Here is a 19,336-nt window from a genome sequence, read left to right on the forward strand (position 1 = left end):
CCAGTTTTGGGTCCAATGAGCCATTGTCTGAAATATTGTCAGGGTCTGTTATCTCGCCTCCTGAGTCTGTGGGTGCTGTACCGCCTGTATCTAAATCTATTGAATTAATACGGCTGTGAGGGAGGTGGGAGCCAAAACCATGGCAACCATCAGCTCAGATTAGTGTGGGACGTGAGCTGGCAGAAGACATGCACACCACACACACTCTGACACACACACACAAACAAATCGATATCTGTGCTTGTGTTGCCAAATAGAGCCCAACCCTCCCCACCCCGACAGATGTTCAGTTGTGGTTGTGCTGATTGAATCGAGGTCTTCCTCTCTCCCACAGAGACACCAGTGTCTGAGAAGTAGCTTTAGAAATATTAGTCAAAGCTGCTATAGATTAATATTGTTTTTGTACTTTTCTTTTTAAACATACTATGTATATTGTATATTGCATATTGTAATAAACAATAAAGAGTCATTTTACTATAATAAATCTCTGAGGCACAAAACACAAGATACAAGAAAATATCTCTAATACCACTTACATCTGAAGTTTCACTTTGACTCTGCAGGTCAAAGCTGCAGGGGAACCGATGTATATATTTGTATTCCAAGTCATGCAGGCCTCTTGTTTACTTTAGTAAGGTCACTGTCAGAACATTTTTGGCTTTACACTCTTCTCTCTTCTGGCAGGAAGATGAGGTGGTGCTCCAGAGTGTGGCCACCATCCAGAAGGAGCATCGCAAGTTCTGTCTGTCTGCTGAGGGACTCGGAAACCGTGTCTGTTACTTGGAATCCACATCTGAGGCTAAGGTGAGGATGAAGCACAAATCTAAGTTTCAATGCTCCTTCAGGTCTTCAGCAGTAGCAGGGTCTTTTTCAGCTCCCTGACATCTATTTATTTACATGTTTTGCCAGTTTTTATTTTCTGCTTTTCTCATTCTATTCTCAACTTTACATAATTTTATGAATATCTCAAAGGTTTATTCATTCATTTCAGTCAATTGTAACCTAAATATTAATTAAGTTCCAAGCAAACAATCATCATGGTATGGAGTCTTACCATTGACTTTTGGTGTATTATTTTGGTTTCGTCTTAATATTTAAATTGTCCCCTGAGGTATATTACAGCTAGTGATCAAATCATTATATTTATATTTTTAAATTAGGTGGTCTACTCCACAGGCTCTCCAGGATTTCCTTATCTTTGTCACTAATTGGCACACAGCAGTTTCTTGATAACATAAGAACAATCTAAGGATTTGTAAATGTTCAGTGGAGATATTCCAGAAATAGTGCAGCTTACCTAAGTTTGTATAGTTGTGCAGATATAATTATGTGACTAAGGGTTGTTTCTTCATCTATATTATAGATTCCTGTTTCCTACAAAGAGTTGCAGCTTCCTCACTCAACGTCTTCCAGCAATCGAATCCTTAAGAAACTCAATTGGGATTGGGCCTTATTTGGCCGAAAATACTTCTCCTGCAGAGCCTAATAGAGGCACAAAATAATCTAACGTCTGCAGTTTTGTTTCTTAGTATCTCTCCTCCTGGTGGAGTATAAACCTTTGTGATTCACAGAAACAGATTTATCCATCACCCTCTTTTCCATCCAACTGCTCTCCTGTCAAATAATGGGCATTGCATATAGAAGTGGATTCTGTATATGTTCTGTAACGCAAACAGTGGCTAATAAATAAAAACAAAATGGCATCTTTGGTGAGCGTCCCGGTCCTGGTTCAGGTCCTGGCTGTGGTGTGTCCAGCTCACATGCTGACAGTGTTTATGGGGTCAGTCATTGCACTTGTTCCTGCACGTGTCATGTCAGTGGTTGGTCATGGGGCATGAGCAGTCAAAACAATAAACAAGTCTGATTTATAGAGGATGCTTTCAACCTGTTAGTACTCTGTTACATGACTCATTAATCTTTTATTTGCTAAAATGGAGCAGGTTGTCAGAATGAGACGTGATGAATGAGGCACATCCCCTTAGCTATGGGTTTTATTGATAGCAATATAATTGTTGTACTGTACAGTACTGTTGTACTGAATTAGTATTCACAGCACTCGCAATGATGTTTCAATGAGAGCGAGTTTGCTGTTAATCAGTAATCCAATTCACGCTTACTTTACGTGTTGGTGTTAATCTCATGCATAATCTCGTGCATATCAAGATTTAACTGTGACACTTTGCAATTAGGCTCCCTTACCTGAAACTGTAGTTGAGCTACAGACAACACCTGGGAGCTCCAGTTCGATGAACACCTCTTACAGTGCTGTTGACAACACTTAGGGCCTCCCTGGGTGTGACGTGTGTGACTATCGAGAGTGACAGCTGTGGATTGTGTATTTTGTGTATTTTCTGTTTTCCAAAATCAGGACTGATTGCCCATTGCTCATAACAAAGCACAACTTTAATCAGTCGTGTTCTTGCTCTGTTGCAGCACACAGCAAAAGGATGACTGATCACTCATTCTATTCAAAAATGACTCTTTCTTTTCTGGCGTGGCTTGGATATGGAGGATCATTTTACTCATTTTTGTAGCTTATATTGTACTCTATCAAGTTCCCTGTAGGGTGGGAAAGAATTAGAATTTATAAAGGTCACTCTGACCACAGAGATGTCTCTTCTCTTCTCAGACAGAATGTCCGTATGTCTGCTCAACGCTGTAAGAGGTATGCTAATTGGAAAATTGGTGGTGAATTATTCATTGGAGGTGTAAGGTTTGCAGCAGGTTGCTAGTTATCACTGTAGAAGGTCGTATGACACCATAGGTGTAGCTGCATTATGTAATGTGCCCCCCCCCCCCGAAGGCAAATGTAAACATTAAAGTGATGCTGCCTTGATTTAATTAATTAATTAATTAATTATTTTTTTGGTAGGAGGAGTGGATTTAGGGGCAGCTAGCCAAAATCACTGGCATCATCTCATCGGGGTGTAAAGAAAACGATGCAGAGCGGACAGCATTTGTGTGCAGACCGCTGGTTGCAGCTCACAGTAAATGATGTTGGAGCATCCCATGCATGTTTGTGTTGAGTTACAGAGCAGACCCATCCTCATTATCACCTGGCAGCCCTCCGCTCTGCTCACATTTCTCACTTCTCTGCAGAGGTCAAGGGTCAGCCGGTTGTGTTACAGAGTCAGGGCAGTACTCAGTACTTTAAATCACTGGTTGTCCACTTATGGCATATGTTAGGCTAGCTGTGGAGGTAAACACTATGTGTTGACTAATTTAAGACTATTCAATATTCTATTCTAAAGAATAAAAATGAAGGTGTAGGATTTATAAATGTATGGTTTAATTTGTTTGTTTGCATGTTGTTGTTTACATGTCATGTTAGGGGTGTAATGTAAATCAACAGTGCCATCTAGCAAATCACAAAGAAGCGCAAGATGCTAATAAATTACCTCTGACATTAATTATAAGCATTATTTAAACACACTCAACTGATTTTTTTAACATTTTAAAAATCATCAAAACATACACCTGTATTTTGTGGATAATCACTGAATTTGTTATTATCTATGTTTTATTGAAACATAGCAGATGAGGCTATCACTCTCTAAAGACAGCACAAAGCAGCATTGGAAAGCCCAGGTCAAACTCACTCTTAGGCTGCACACCTCTCATCATAATCCCCAACCATTCATTAGCAACACCTCAGGAAGGCAAAGACGTTGCTGGATCAGAATTATTTATGAGGGCCATTCCTCACTGAGCAGTTTAATGATTTCAACTGGTTTCTTGTCTCAGACCTGCAGTAAATTAGTCTTTCAGCTGAGTAAAATGTAGTCAGTGTTGGCAATGTAGAGTAAATGTTGACGTATATATGCATACACATATGGTTACATAAATCAGCAATGTTGTTTTAGGGGTGACTGATAAGTTTGTAGCCTAAGATAATAGGAGATTAGTTGTTGTTATCTACATGTGCAGTTAATACCCATTAAATTGCCCTGCAACCTCCAAACATCACCTTTTAGAATGCCTCTTGACACTATAAACGGAAGTTTTAGAGTAGTTTTTATATCATCCTCCATGTGGTGCCGCCTCCCTACTAGGCTCCACAGGTAACATAAAATGAAATTCAAGGAGAGTAAACCCAAACACAATGTTTTTTTTGTACCCAGGAGAGGAGCCTGTTTTTGCTCAAAAAACCTTGTCATCGCCTCTTCCACTAACATTTCTTTCCCTCTGACCCTTTGTCCTCTCCTCCTTTCCTGTTCTTCTCACTGTCATCTCTTCCTGTTCTTGCCTCCCACAGCATGTTCCTCCAGACTTGTGTATTTGTACCTTCGTTTTGGAGCAGTCCCTGTCGGTGCGGGCCCTGCAGGAGATGCTGGCTAACACTGGGCAGAACAGTGAAGGGGTGAGTACCTCCCTCCTCCCCCCTGATACCCACCTCTGTCTTATGCACACAAACTTACATCTATGAATTAATGAATTCATCTGTAGTTGACACAAGATGCCCTTGAGTTTTTTTCCACTGCAAGCTGCCATTTAAACTGTTTCTCTGATCTTATGAGTTAATATGGATTCAGTGTACATGAATAATATTTTTTTGCATCGGTTTTCCAGTGAACAGAATTTAACTGAAGGCATATCATCTGAATGAACTTGAAAAGAAACCTCTCACAGACAGTACTGGAAGTACAAATGCACCACATCTGCTTAAAAGGGGCGTCTCAGTTCAAATGCTGGAAACTGGACAAATATTTTAGAGCTATTCGGGGCCAACTAATTAAGGCCAAGTCCAGCCATGATGGATACAAAGTGATACTTTCACAGTAGCACGCTCTTTAAATGATTTACATTTTTAATCAAAGTAAAATATTATTAATCTAATTTGATGCCGACAATAGTACTTGGAAGACGTCATCACTTATTAAATGACAGAAAAGGTCGATTGCCAGTGACCCGTGCCTGGCTTTCACTACTGTTACTTTTACTGCATTTTCCTAGCTAAAATGGGAGTCTGGGAGATGTTACATCCACTTATGAGAAACAGTGTTTGATTCAGTCAGCTACATCCACCATTATACTGTTGGTTTCTTGGTGAAGAGAGGCTGGTACCTGATGAAAACTGGTAATAACAGTCACTCACGTTTTTTTAAGTTTGGATCTGTCTGTGGAAAAAGCGTTTTTGTCTTTTGAAGAAAGAAAGAGGTTTATTTGTTTGCTTAGTTGAGCTATGACTGGTTACAATAGTATGTATGAATGGAAAAACTTTACAACCAGCAAGAGGGACCTTGTATACACAGTACTAAATATGGTTGCTAGGTCTAAATGTCAATCTAAAGTGTCATCATTTACCTTCATTTTTATTATTTTCAACATTGTAGATATTATTGCTGAGGACATTAAAACTGCAAAATGATCACATGGTCCAACAAGACACAAACCAGATGAGATGGTATGATGCTGAAGAATGGATGTGGTAGCCAGGCTGGTTAAGTGTGCATTGAAATTCACATTTACTTTTTTTATTTTACTACATTATTCCATATGTGTTCCTTCATAGCTCTCAAGTCTTCAGTATGAGAAGGTGTGTCCAAACATTTCACAGGTAGTGTAATTGTGTAGGGTCCTCAAACTATCTGTACACTAAAGCTGTGATAAAAATCAAGTTCATTGTATCAAATCACAGCAGTCTTGAACCAGACCAAACCTAGCAACATTAACACCAAGACGTGTGAGTGAATCCTAAATAGGACGTGTCGCATCTGCTCTATAGCTAAAAAGACATCTGAAGGCTCTAAAAATGAAAAACTAAGGGAGAGGTTTGTTGCACAGCTTCTTCTCTCTCCTTGTTCCTCCATTCCTGTGATTTACACTAAACACTTTGAGGCTCTGTCCCTCTCTGGCTCTGCTCCCGGTGACTTGGTGTGTTTATTAGAATAGGTAAGTAATCTTGGATTGTCTGTGGTACCATCGACGGCGATTAAGCACTACGATGGGCAACGTGTGGTCTGTCAGAGGCTCTCATTCACTCATGCTGCTGCGCTCTTAACAGAGTCATTTCATGTGTCACCCTGCGCTGCTAGCCATAAAGAAAGGGGTAGAGAGATCCTTGTTTGGTTGAATTTTTCATCTCATTCTTCCAAGTATCATTTGGGAAAAACAAAGAGAAAACAGTGCTGAATTTCGATTTGATCCTAGTAATAAATATGTTGAATAAGTTGCTGAATAGTAGTGTTTTTTGAATCTTTATTCCTACTGGATACATGTGATCTGTACTGATATAAAAAACATCCTCAATTAACAGATGTAATTATTACAGACCACATGTCTTCTAGGAATAGAGATGACAAAACTGTAGAAGCATGAGTCATTGTGTATACAGCTGTAACAGTTACAGAAACCCGAGCACTACACAGAATCACCCCGCTATATGCAAGATGAATTGAACATCTCACTAATGCAAGATGAGCTTGAGTAGTGTGCTGCGCAGGGTAGCTGAAGCAAACCCTGCGCAGCACAGCCCTCTGGCACAAATGGTTCTCTTATTATCTTATTTTGTATACTGCTCGGGCCCTCTCTGCAGGGAATCAGGCCTGCATTGGTATTAGCCTGGGTAGCAGATTTGTTTTGTGTTCAACAGTGCAACATTGTTGGCTGGCCTTGTCTGGCCAGACAACATGATGTTGGCTAGAATACAAACTCTCTGGTAGCAAGGCTAATAAATCACCATCCTCCTAAACCTTTTACAGTGAAGCCGCCATTTCTCGCCATCGTTTGCTCTCAGATTTGTGTTTTTCACTGCCATGCATCCCAATAACACATTCTTTTTATTTGTATTTGTGTGTTACTAGAGTGCTGACCATGAAAAATGGGTAGGTCCATCAGTGTGTTCATCCATCATGTTGTCAGTGTGCATGTTAGACGTACTGACTGCCAAACAAAAGGGTTAATCTCTGGCACTCTCACTTAAATGCCTATTTCTTGATTGCATTAATAGCATGCATATCGTTGTTGGCTCACCACATATTGAGCAGAATGTGCAGGATTCTCCAGGACAGTAAATTAAGCTTCACCTCATCATAGCTCAGCACATTTTCTTTCCTAAAGTCTGGTGAGAATCATTAGCTTGTCACATTCATCTCTGAATGTTAACTTATGGCAATCTTGAAATAGACATTCATCCATGCTGTCACCTTGCACACGAGTCAAATGTTTTGCCTGCCCTCTTTGATGACTACTTTGTGTGCAAGGGTGCTAGCACTTTAAAATGACAGTGTCAGCTACTCGTGTGGTCGATGCAATTCGTAACCCCCTTTGCTTTATAAAAACAGGTGTAAAGGTCTTTGGTGTAAAGCAGATGTTTGTGCTGTATATAGTCTTATAGTTTCTGATAATACAGAGAAGAATCTGAAAACCCACATGTTGGCAGAAAAAACTGATTTTGTTTTGGTTGTGCTGCTCTGTTTTCTCTGGGTTTGGTCTCTAACATCAATTAATTGTAAGGGTATGGACAAGAGGAAATGTCTTGAAATCACTTCTGATTTCTTGTGTGAAATTCCATTCTTGGCACTGGACTGTGTTCATTTTTCAGGCTAACATTACAGGCTGTCTAACATTACACATACTATTGCATATCCTATTTTAATGTAGTGTTATGAAGTAAATGTAGAGCAAACTGGGCACAATCCCCATCTAATTATCTAGATGATATGAAGGTCAGGGCTTTGAATACATGAGAATCAATACATCAGATGGTACTTAGCAAATGAGTCAGGCGTGAATGGTTTCTCTTCAGCCTTGAGAAAATTGATTAGTGCGCTATTTCCTATCCTCAGGCCCTCCCATATGAGATAAAATATTGATATTAAGTGAACATTTGGGTAAACTACTTAATCATGGTTTGATGTAATAGTGCCAGTAGGCTCAGGTAAAGAGAACTAAGACACTCCATGTAACAAGCAAGCAGGCGTGGCAATGAAATAAATGTAGTGGAGTGCATTGCCTGGGTGGTTTATAATTTATAAAAATAAAATACCGTAGGCTAAAATCACACGTTCTATCAGGAATCACAACCAGGAAATAAGAAGCAGAGACAGTAGAAAAGAAGAAGAAAGTTTTGGGGGAAAGGAATTCAAAGATGACACCTTTGAAGTCAGTCAACAGTATTATTACTAAACTGATGTTGTTGCCTGTGTAAGTCGTTTCAGAGACCTGTTGTTGTAGCTTGTAGTTTGTGTGCGTTGAAAGACAAAGCCTCACTGCATTCCTTTACTAAGTGACTTGCCTCAGGGACCACAAAATGCTTTATGGACAGCTGTAATCACTTAATTAATATTAACTTAACGTACCTCTACTTTTAATGTATTAGCTTGGAATAAACAAGTGTTCAGACACAGTGATGATTTTGGTGTCTAGCTATTATTTCACAGCTTGTGTGTTTACCAATGAGCCAATTAAGAGTTTTTATTACCAGAAGACGGGGTTAAAGAGTTGGAGTATTTTTTTTCTTATACTCTCACGACGAGGCTAAAACAAACAACAAATTGATATTTCCAGAAAATTAAAGATGTAAAAGTTAGCGCTCTATTGTTCTATTGAACTGTTACTTAAAAACAAAAAGATGCCTGGATTAGTTCCTAATTACAAAACAAAAACATGTCACGCCCTGCACAGTGTAGTTCAGGATCACTTTGTTTTTGTCTTTTTCTGTCTTTTTATTTGTTGACTAAACTACAGTAAAGGGATCCTGTAGCACACAAGTATTCATACAAACTCTTAAACAAAGTGCAGGTCTAACACAGATCACATCCTGCTATATCAAGCTGTTCAGAATACAGAGGGAGGGGCACCAATCCAAAGGTCACAGTTCCTGGCAGTGATGTGTCAGCATGACAGCGGGCCTGAAATACTGGCTGGCTCTCTCTCTCTCTCTCTCTCTGTGCCCCCTCGCGTCATCCCAGCTGTTGCTGGATACCCTTCCCATTTTTCTTTTGATCGAAGCCTCCGTTTCCTTTTTCGTCTGTCTTATACAAGCCATCTGGGAGAGACCTCCAAGCCAAGAGAGAATTAGCTTAGGGTCAAATTCATGGGACAGTTGGGAGTTGCCTTTAGTTCAGAATAAATGTGACCCTGCCAGCAAACACACAAATTAACGCTGACAACTGGACAAGGAAGAGCATAGCTTCCATGTATTGCTTGTTGGATAAACACAGTGTGGTGTGGCAGAGTAGTAAGCAGAGTCTTATGTTTGTTTGTTTCTTTTTCAAGCATAAATACTGTTTAATTCTTAGCATAAGACATATAAGTCATAAGTCAGCACTTTGTAACAGAATAAATTACTACTACTTGCTGAATAATATTTCTATTTTTTACCATCAATCTAAAATATTCTAAAAATATCAAACCCAAAATGGCTGATGCAGTTGTGGTTTAGATGTCACTACTTATGGCATTTTCTTTTTTATTCTGCTGCTAGAAGTTGATTAAAAAGGTAAGTAGTCATTTCTTTGTTCGCTGTGATGATGATGTGAATAAAAAAACAAATCTCATCTTCATTTTGTTTTTGCTCAACTGTCTCCTCACATTTCCTCAGGCATTTTGCTACATCAGAGTTATTCTTGTTTGTCACAAGAATGTGCAGGCTGTCTACTGAGTGTGCGTGTTTGACTCTGAATGTAGTTTTGTGTGTTTCCCAACCACTTCCCCTGTCTTTTTGTCCTGCTTGCACTTGGAATGGATATTCAGACTTAATATTTGACCCAGAGGTGAAAAGAAGATAGACTCTAGATGGGATGTGTCAACCCTGACAGGGTCCAGAGGTGAAGGATGCTCGGTTATGATGATAATCATGTTTATTTTCCTGCAGGCGGGTCAGGGGGGTGGACACCGAACCCTGCTCTACGGTCATGCCATCCTCTTACGCCACTCCTTCAGTGGCATGGTGAGTTTTTCCAATATTATATGTTTATAGTATATTATTATTTGTACGGCACTGATGTGTCAAGTCTTTAAATTGCATGTTTTATGTGAACTACAGTAACCAAACCCAGCAGAAAATTTCATTAAGTCTTCACATGATTAAAATAGTTATTTCACTAATTGATTAATATACTAATTGTTTAGTTTGTAGCATATATTTTGAGATACTTTAACAGGAGCTAAATCAACTCACAGCTAGTTTTAGTATATTCTTCAGCCTAACACCTTCATCTCTCCCTCCAGTATTTGACCTGTTTGAAGACATCAAGGTCTCTGACAGACAAACTATCATTTGATGTTGGACTACAAGAAGATTCAGTAGGTAGGTATGACAAATGGGCACTGCTTTAAGATGAATTCTTCCTGGCCATTCCAGGTTAGCCTAACCTTGAGATTGAATCAAAACCTGTGAGCCGTGTGTGTACACAAGAGGTAAATTTGACATTTGAACTACAGGATTCGTTAAGGCCATTTATCAAGTGGAAGTGTTATTTCAGTCGTTTTCAAGATGATGGATACTTTCATGCATTTACAGTGTGTTGTTCATGTTTCCTATTCTGCCATTATCACCAATGAATCAATGTTTTTATGGACATAGGAGAGGCCTGCTGGTGGACCATTCACCCCGCGTCCAAGCAGAGATCTGAGGGAGAGAAAGTCCGCATCGGAGATGACTTGATTCTTGTCAGTGTGTCAACGGAGAGATACTTGGCAAGTCACATCTAGCATTTCCTCTCTAAAGCACGTTGTTTCACAGGCCAATAATCTGAAGAGATTTAGCGTAAACAAACTCAAAGGTTTGTTATTTGCTAGTCTGACTCCAGCCAACTTTATTGAAAAACCTAAAACTTAAAAACCTCACACTGCTGTCTGTAATTGAAATCTGATTACCTGTAAAGCTCTCCTGTGCAGTTCTTAAAAACATATTTTTTGTTGGCTTCCATCTTACAGATGAGCTTTAGTTAGAGTTAATTCTGTCCTGCCCTTATGCAGAGCTATACCTCCGACCTCAATTAACTTGGTGAAGAGAAAGTAGAGGAGGGGATTTCAAGAGGAATAGTGAGAGGGAGAGGCAGAGAGAGAGAGAGAGAGAGAACAAGGAGGGAGGGTGACGGCGACGTGCCAGGCATCAGAGAGTGAGCAGCGTTGTCTTCTAGTGGCTGCTCTGAACCTTCAGGGAAGGAAATGTGCAATTAAAGCAAAAACTGGCAAAGAGCCAGACTCTTATCTCCTCCTATGGGAAATCTTCACCTGATTTGGCCTGACAGAAATTCAGCTTTGAAGAATGGAACTCATCAGAATTTCAGGCAAAAGCAATCAGTGCTTTATTACTGTGAACAATCACAAAGCTTGTGATGCAGTTGTAGAACGTACGTGTGTGTTACTTGGTGTCTTTGTGTCCAGTTAGGCTGAATTATCACCCCAGATACAGCAGCTTGTATCTGGGGTTCATGACTGATGTCCAGATGTCAGGGTAATAAAAAGAATGGTGAAAGAGCCACTACATGAAATGTGTTATGTCACTTCAAGAGAATAGATGTAGAATCAATGATATCAGGTCCTTTTGTTATACTGTCTGTTGAAGGACTCTATATAAGGGGCTCTGTATAAATATGTGCTTCTTCTCTTTTAGCATCTTTCCCTCTCCAATGGCAACGTCCAGGTGGATGCCTCCTTCATGCAGACCCTATGGAATGTCCAGCCTACCTGCTCTTCAAGCAACATGGCTGTAGGTAAGTTTATATCCACAGCAACAGCACCACGTCTGTTCCTCATACATTTTTCAAGGACAAGCACTGCTTTAAAATACATAACAATACCTCTCCTGTGTGTAATCATCTTTCCCACATGGTTATCCTGTAAGCCTCTGCAGGATCTAAGGGAAATGTTGAAGTTTTATGTTGGTTTTGGCTGTGTTAGGGTATTTGATTGGTGGACATGTGATGCGTCTGTGTCATGGGCATGATGAGAGCTTGACCATCCCTGGAGCAGACAAGAGTGAGGAAGAGCAGAGGTTAGTAATCAACTCGCTCAGTAATTTAATAAAGTCCAGATAATTTATTTAAATATCTGAAGCTAACAGTTGAGACAGCGTTTGTATTTCCTCGTGAAATATCTCCTTTCACAATAAAATATAAAACCGCTTGAACTTGGTCCCATCTTTTGTCTATGTCCTCTCAGGATAGTCAACTATGAGGCAGGCAAAGGAGCTTCAAAAGCTCGCTCACTGTGGAGACTGGAGCCTCTCAGGATCAGGTAATCTCAAATGCTGACACATTGTGTGAGTAAGAAAGCTTGAGGAAAGTAAATAACATAAAAGCCTGACATAGATTTCACTGAGAAATACACAAAGGAGTTGTCCTATTTGTGTACGATCTTAATGAACAATAAAAAGAATTGGAGCTTTCTGAGTCAGTGTTACAGGGCTTTGTATGTTATTTTTAAATTCCACCACCCTCTGAGCTGTCACTACCAATTAGTCCTCCAGAATGTGAGGGTTCTGTTTACCATCCCTGTCAATCTACTTCTGTTGTGTCTATCAATCTCCCTCGTCTTTCTTCTTTTTCCTTTCTTTAACTGGCCACCCACACAATTTCCCCTCCAGTCACACTGTCTGCCATCTCTCACTGGGACTGCCTGTCAGAGGGAGTACACTATGAAATGGTGCAGATGCATTTATCGAGGCACATCTTCTTAGTACTGCATCCTCCATGTAGACATGTAGACAGTTAAACTTCAGCTATTTTTAGTATCATTAAATGACAATAGGGTGATTCCATCCGCACAGTCCAGTTGGCTAGATATACACCACGGTCCTGCTGGGGGAACCTGCTGGTTGGGGTGGACCATTGCCGTGTGGACAGGCATATTAATTTCACCTGTTTTTTTGTGTGTTGGCTACAAACATTATTATACTATATACACAGTTTTAGGACTATTATACAGACCTCTATATAAACATTAAAAGCTATAAAACATATGCTGACAGCAGATTTTACATAAATAAATTAGATGTAAAAATAGAAAAAATTAGATTTTGACTGGCATGATATGCAATTTAGATTCCAGCTTTCAGTTTGTTGCTACAAATGTAGAATAATCACTAGTCATTATGTCATTATTATGTAAAATCATATTCTTTTCCATGTAATTGTAAATTAAAGCTACAATCTTAGGCTTTCCATTGTATCCAGTGTGTGTGACACCACTTCTCTGTGTTCAGCTGGAGTGGTAGCCACATTCGTTGGGGCCAGGCCTTCCGACTACGCCACCTCTCCACCGGGCATTACCTGGCCCTGACTGAAGACCGTGGACTGGTCCTGCAGGACAGAGAGATGTCTGACACCACGGCCACTGCTTTCTGCTTTAGGGCTTCCAAGGTCAGTGCTTTCTTTCCCTGTATGAACATAATTCACCCATTCTATTTATACAACTAGGTCTGATGTGTCTTTTGAGCAAGGCACTTACAGCATCTAAAAGCTGCCCCTGGGTGTGGATGTAAATAAATGTTCTTAGTTAACCTACCTCATTAAAAAAGAGACTCAAAATATCTTCCCCTGACTACTCATCAGAGCCTCCCAAAGCGGGTCTGTAAGCTCTTAATGAGCTCATGCCTCTCCACTGTAAATTGACCTTTTCACAGCTGCTGAGTTGACAGAAGCAAACATCCATGTTGTCCGTGTATTGGTAAATTCCAGCGATCTTGCTTTAAGCCATTTTCACTTGGGAGGTAAATAGAATTTTAGCCCTGCACACTGCATCATATCAAGGATTATTGTGATGCACTGTATTAAGAGGGGTTTGATGCCTAGTTTGTATTCTTTCATGTGGCTTCACTCCTGTCTTTCCTTTAGATATTTTCTCCCACGCTCACTGTGCTGAACTCTGCAGGTTTCTGCATCTCAGTTTTAATTGCGTGTTTTCCAAAAATGACTCACTGCTAAAAATAACTAAGAGAATGGAAAACATGGTTTGCTTGAAATTCTACTTGAAATAGGCATACAATGACATGAGGTTTACTTGATGTAGCAAGTAAGATTTCAGTTTTGTTGTAATCAAAATACGACCTAAATTTCTTTGTGTTAAATGTTGCTTTACCTGCAGGTATTTACGTCATATTTGCTCAATAATTTACTTCACATCACACAGTGTGGTGTAAACACTAACACAGGACCCACAGGCCTTGTGGAATCACTGAGGACTCTTAGAAGCACGAGTTTATTTCCTCTCTGTTTCCATACCACCCAGCACCAGTCAGTTCCTGTATCTCGAAAGGTCAACGCTTCACCATGTTGGACATTGGTATTAATATGTTCCTCACTGCTTGCTGTCGGCTGCAATCAGCTGCAGCGCTCCATCTCTGCTGTGCTAGAAATGTAGCAGAGCTAATGAGGCCAGCAACAACCTCCTGGCAGACCCACGAATGTACTCTCCTCAACCTGCCCCTCTGATTACTGTCTAATCACAATAAATCTTCATTTGTCATATTTCCATGCCTGTGTTGTGTGGGTGGATAGAGGCTGCCTGTGTGGATTTTTTTTTAATGTGGGCTTGTTTCTTTCAATCTGAACTCAACAGGAAAAGGGTGACTCTGGTCCAAAGAGGGACATTGATGGCATGGGAGTGCCAGAGATTAAATATGGAGACTCTGTCTGCTTCATCATGCACATGGCAACTGGTCTGTGGCTGTCATACCTGGCACCTGATGCTAAATCATCTCGTCTTGGTCCCCTTAAAAGAAGAGTGAGTAGACAAAAACGCTTAGTCAATATGATAAGGGCAGATTTTTGTATTATTATTATTATTATTATTATTACTGTTTGTATTATTGTCGTTCATGCACACATTCACAACATTGTCATTCATGACAGTAATAGCTATGTATATCTGGCATCTGTGTACCTATGTGTTTACCATAAGGTCCTGAATGCCTGCCATTGCTTGATTCTTACACCTTGAACTTAATGTGCACAGTAGCAAATCACACCCGAATATAATACCTGAATTTACTCATGTAAATGTTTGTTTTCTGTTTGTCTACCCTGGATACACCCCATCACACACTCATCCTGCAGACATGTGCTAGCATCCCTATTTAAATGTGATAATGGGCCACATGGAGGGTGACAGTTAGTTTTGGTTGAGACATGGGGATTAGGGCGGCACATGAACGCTGCTCATCACTGGGCATGCCTCCAGAGACATCAAACCCCGCCTTGTGCTGGTGCCAGGCAGTCCCTGCAGCCTTGGCAGCGTGCCAGTGCACCTGACGTGTTGGAGGTGATGGTTACACTTAACGTTATACTTAAATCCTCCTACATCTCTTCTTGATGATGCTGTTTGATTACAGGGAATCACCTTTCACTGAGCTTTAGTTGGTGTTTACCCAGTAGCTGCAGGAGGCTACTCTCACAATCACAGATTACATAGTTACATGTTTCTTAGATTGCCTGCAGACTGCTAACACAGTTGTTACATTTGAAAGAGCATTGTTTTAGATATTTCACTGAACAAATTGAACAGAAAGTGCCTTGCTAGTTATTAATGCCGGTGCTTCAGTGTAGGTGCTGTTTCATTGATTACATAATAAGCAAGTCTGTGTCTGCCTTGACTTAGGCCTGCCTACACTCTGAGGGCCACATGGATGATGGGCTCACCCTCCAGCGCTGCCAGCATGAGGAGTCCCGGGCTGCACGCATCATCCGTAACACCACGATCCTTTTCACCAACTTCATCAAGTGAGAACAACACTGGCAAATACTCACTGCACCTGTGACAATAACACAGTTTAATAAAGGCATGATTTGTTTTAAGGCTAATAGCTTAGTTTAGAAGCTTACAGCTTCTTCTTCTTGGCCTTTCCTGTTTTTCCACCAGGGCTTTGGACAGCACAGCGGCGGGTGATTCCACAGTGGTGGGTGGGTACGTTGAAGAGGTGCTGCAGACGCTGAATGATTTGATTGAGTACTTCAAGCAGCCTGACTCAGAGCTGGAGCATGAGGAGAAACAATGTCGTCTCCGTTCTCTCATCAAGCGTCAGGACCTCTTCAAAGAGGAGGTGAGATTAAAAGTGTGGCCGATTGTCATGTTGCTTCTCAGATGTTGAGCTACAGAACTACTTCACTATTGACTTTTTTTGACTTTGTTAGGGTATGCTGTCCCTCCTGTCCAAATGTATTGACCGGATGAACCTTTACAACAGTGCGGCCCACTTTGGAGAAATGGCTGGGGAGGAGGCAGGCGCGGCATGGAAGGACATTCTCAACCTCCTCTACGAACTCTTGGGTAAGTGGGCCTAGTCGAGGGATCAAATGAATTCAATCAAAATCAAATGAATTATCCAGATCTTCTTTCAGCTTTGTCATCTGTTGACTCCGCGTTGACATGCAGTATTAATCTTCACATCTCCTTTACACCTCAAAATCCTTATCCTTTCCTCTCCTTCATAATATCTCTCTCCTCCCTACTCTTGTTTCCTGTGTTCCTCATCTGGAGTTCACAGGTGATTGTGACATTTATTTGTAATTATTTGTGACAAGTCAGTGGAGTGAGAAGACAGAATGCATCCTGCATTGCTCTTCTACAGCCTGAACCGTCCCCTTTCTAGGCCACATCTATTTCAGACATATCAAGCATTCAGCTGAATATTTGAAGAAGAAGATGGTATCATTAACCAAAATTCCAGCCATCACAGGTGCTGACATTATCCCTTTGTCTTAGGGCCCATAGGAAGCCATGAAAGCTAAAACCATGACCCTGAAAAGTTTTATTTTGGACAACTTTTTCTTGTGTAGTTTGTTTTGTTGTCATCAGAGCTTTCACACAACTTCCCCCTCAGCTCACCTTGACTGCCCTTATATTCATTATCACTTCTCCCACATGTGCACACACACACACACACACACACATGCTCTAAATTCACAAATACACTCCAGCCTTTCCCACAGAAAGGTCACCACCAAGGGTGCGGAGGGCAGACTTCATGAAACACACTTTACATGATGAATTGTGCAGTAGCCATATTTTCTCCTGACTTCTCTCCAGCAAGCCAGGTAACATTTCTAAAGTGAAACTCATACTTTAAACATACACACACAAAAAACATGAGATGTAAAATTCATTGCCGTAAGACACTGGTTTTGTTGTTTTTAAAAAGGTGGCAGAATGCATGACATGTGACCAATGGTAATTGATACTGGATGGAAAAACACGAATCATTTGTAGTCTTTATTAAAATGTTGCCAGTTGCATTAAGCCATCAGTCTTACACAGTGTATGCTAATACGATTATGATTTGATGTTTGTAGACAGAGCAGCCATTGCTCTCCTCTCAGTCTCGACCTTTAATTCTACAGTCACATCATTCACAGTGAACATCTGTGGTCTTGACTTGTGGTGCAGCTCCATTCACATGTTCTTATTGAACTATGGCTCTCCTGAAAAGGCTAAATTAAAGTAGATTAGAAAGTCATCTGTATTCCTTTGGCACAAAATGCTGTTAAATTGATTCACATGCATTATCTGTCTAGTGTCCCTGAATTTAAATGGTGAAAAATGAGATAAGGAGACTCCTTAATATCACCACAGTGGCATAGAAAGAGCACAAGAGAACACATCTGAGCTTTCTACAAGGTGCAGAGCTTTAAAGTGAGATTACTATTCTTTTGAATTAATCTACCTGTTACTAACTTTACATTCTAAGGAAAGAGGGACTATTTTTTCATTCATGCTGTGTGCTGCCACCATGCTTATGCTGCTTCTATGTAATTTGACATTTTAACCATGCTCTGTAATTCTTTGTTCAGCTGCACTGATTCATGGAAACAGAAACAACTGCACGCAGTTTTCCCGGAACTTGGACTGGTTGATCAGCAAACTCGAGAGACTGGAATCTTCATCAGGTATCAAGGGAGACACATTTTGAGTTAAAGAAATAATTCTTTCAGGGAATAATATAATGTATCCATTTAGGATATTTGCATATATTTTGTGTAACCCCTCAGGAATCCTGGAAGTCCTCCACTGTATCTTGATAGAAAGCCCGGAGGCTCTTAACATCATCCAGCGAGCGCACATTAAGTCCATTATTTCTCTGCTCTACAAGCATGGACGTAACCACAAGGTGGGGAATTGATTATTAGTTATTTATTAGTTTGTTAGATAATAGTAGATAGGTTTCCTCCTAACCTTGTTCAAGTTTAATTTATGCTAATTTTTACTGTAAATTACATGCAGAAATGCAATGTAATTTTATTTTAAGACTGTTGTAGTAGCTATTGTCCTTTTATCTGAGCCTCCAAATCTCCTCTCTTTTGTGTGACAACACCAAAATAAAACAACCTGTTGGAGCCTGAGACAGAATTTCAGTTAAGCTATTTAACCCTTGTGCAATTAAAAAAATATCAAATATATTTTTTGCATAGACCTTTTAATTAACTTCAGTTCTAATCAAAAGTAGTCAAAAAATCATTTTCATTAATCACATATCACTAATTTCATTTTCTCTCTAACATACACATACAGTGTGTAGACAATACTCCCTATAACTCCATATACAAGCCAGAAACTACACTTTATAAGCACAGGCCTGCAGGTAAAGGGTTAATAGGGTCATCAGGTTGTTAACTGTAAAAATCACAAATTTTACCTCCTGCCAACAGGATAAACCACCAACAATCAAGAATGCATGATTATGTAGTGCCATGGCTGTGCAGTCAAAAAATGTGGTTATAATGGAAGTGTACGGGACAAAAATGTCCACCAACAACACATTAGGGAGAAAAAATGAAAATCCAGTGCTGTGCAAAAACTAATAATGCAATAAAGTCAATGTTGTTACTAACTACTACTACTAACTGTTACAAACTAATGTTTGACATGACCAAGACTGTAATAAAGGTTAAAAAAAATCCAGTCCACATTTACTTTTTCTATTAAAAATGAGCCATTTTGTGTGTTTTTTCCAATTTTCAGCACCACCCCTTATGAAATTAGTGATTAAAGGGTTAAAATCCTGGGGGGAAATTATTTTTTAACTACTTTTGATCAGAACTGAAGTTAATTAAAAGGTCTATGCAAAAAATGTGAAAGAATATTTATCTTATATAGTTTTAAAACCGTTTTTTTTAGAGGACGTTTTTGTCCCGAACAACACGAAAGGACCTATGAAAAATGTTAAAATTATAACAAAATGTATGTAAAATTAAGCTTATTGAGCAAAAATGAGTTTATTTGCTCACATATTGACAATGTTATGGCCAAAATAAACAGAAAAATTACTCTCAGAGGACAAAAATGTCAGTGCATAAGGGTTAAGGAAAACTCTAAAAACAATTTATATAAATCTTTTCAGCTGCTTGCATTTGGTTGCATTCCTGCTGTGGGTTTTACACAATGTTAAAATGTT

General features: G+C 39.8%; 1 protein-coding gene across 4 annotated transcripts in view; it reads left to right on the top strand.

The window, feature by feature from the left end:
• The window catches only part of ryr3 (ryanodine receptor 3), a 74,685-nt gene that overhangs the window by 9,367 nt on the left and 45,982 nt on the right, over positions 1-19,336 (top strand). For 2 of the 4 annotated variants that reach the window (XM_028397072.1, XM_028397073.1), the window contains exons 2-17: positions 685-804; positions 4,256-4,360; positions 6,804-6,824; positions 9,818-9,892; positions 10,174-10,252; positions 10,529-10,641; positions 11,564-11,663; positions 11,851-11,944; positions 12,112-12,186; positions 13,154-13,310; positions 14,509-14,673; positions 15,547-15,668; positions 15,808-15,988; positions 16,080-16,215; positions 17,736-17,831; positions 17,934-18,052. In XM_028397072.1, the coding sequence (XP_028252873.1) occupies positions 685-804; positions 4,256-4,360; positions 6,804-6,824; positions 9,818-9,892; positions 10,174-10,252; positions 10,529-10,641; positions 11,564-11,663; positions 11,851-11,944; positions 12,112-12,186; positions 13,154-13,310; positions 14,509-14,673; positions 15,547-15,668; positions 15,808-15,988; positions 16,080-16,215; positions 17,736-17,831; positions 17,934-18,052 (1,758 nt within the window). The remainder of the gene's footprint in view (positions 1-684; positions 805-4,255; positions 4,361-6,803; positions 6,825-9,817; positions 9,893-10,173; positions 10,253-10,528; positions 10,642-11,563; positions 11,664-11,850; positions 11,945-12,111; positions 12,187-13,153; positions 13,311-14,508; positions 14,674-15,546; positions 15,669-15,807; positions 15,989-16,079; positions 16,216-17,735; positions 17,832-17,933; positions 18,053-19,336) is intronic. The other 2 variants (XM_028397074.1, XM_028397075.1) reach the window with 1 other exon arrangement.

The sequence above is a fragment of the Parambassis ranga genome, chromosome 24, assembly GCF_900634625.1.
Source record: "Parambassis ranga chromosome 24, fParRan2.1, whole genome shotgun sequence".
Classification (NCBI taxonomy): Eukaryota; Metazoa; Chordata; class Actinopteri; family Ambassidae; genus Parambassis; species Parambassis ranga.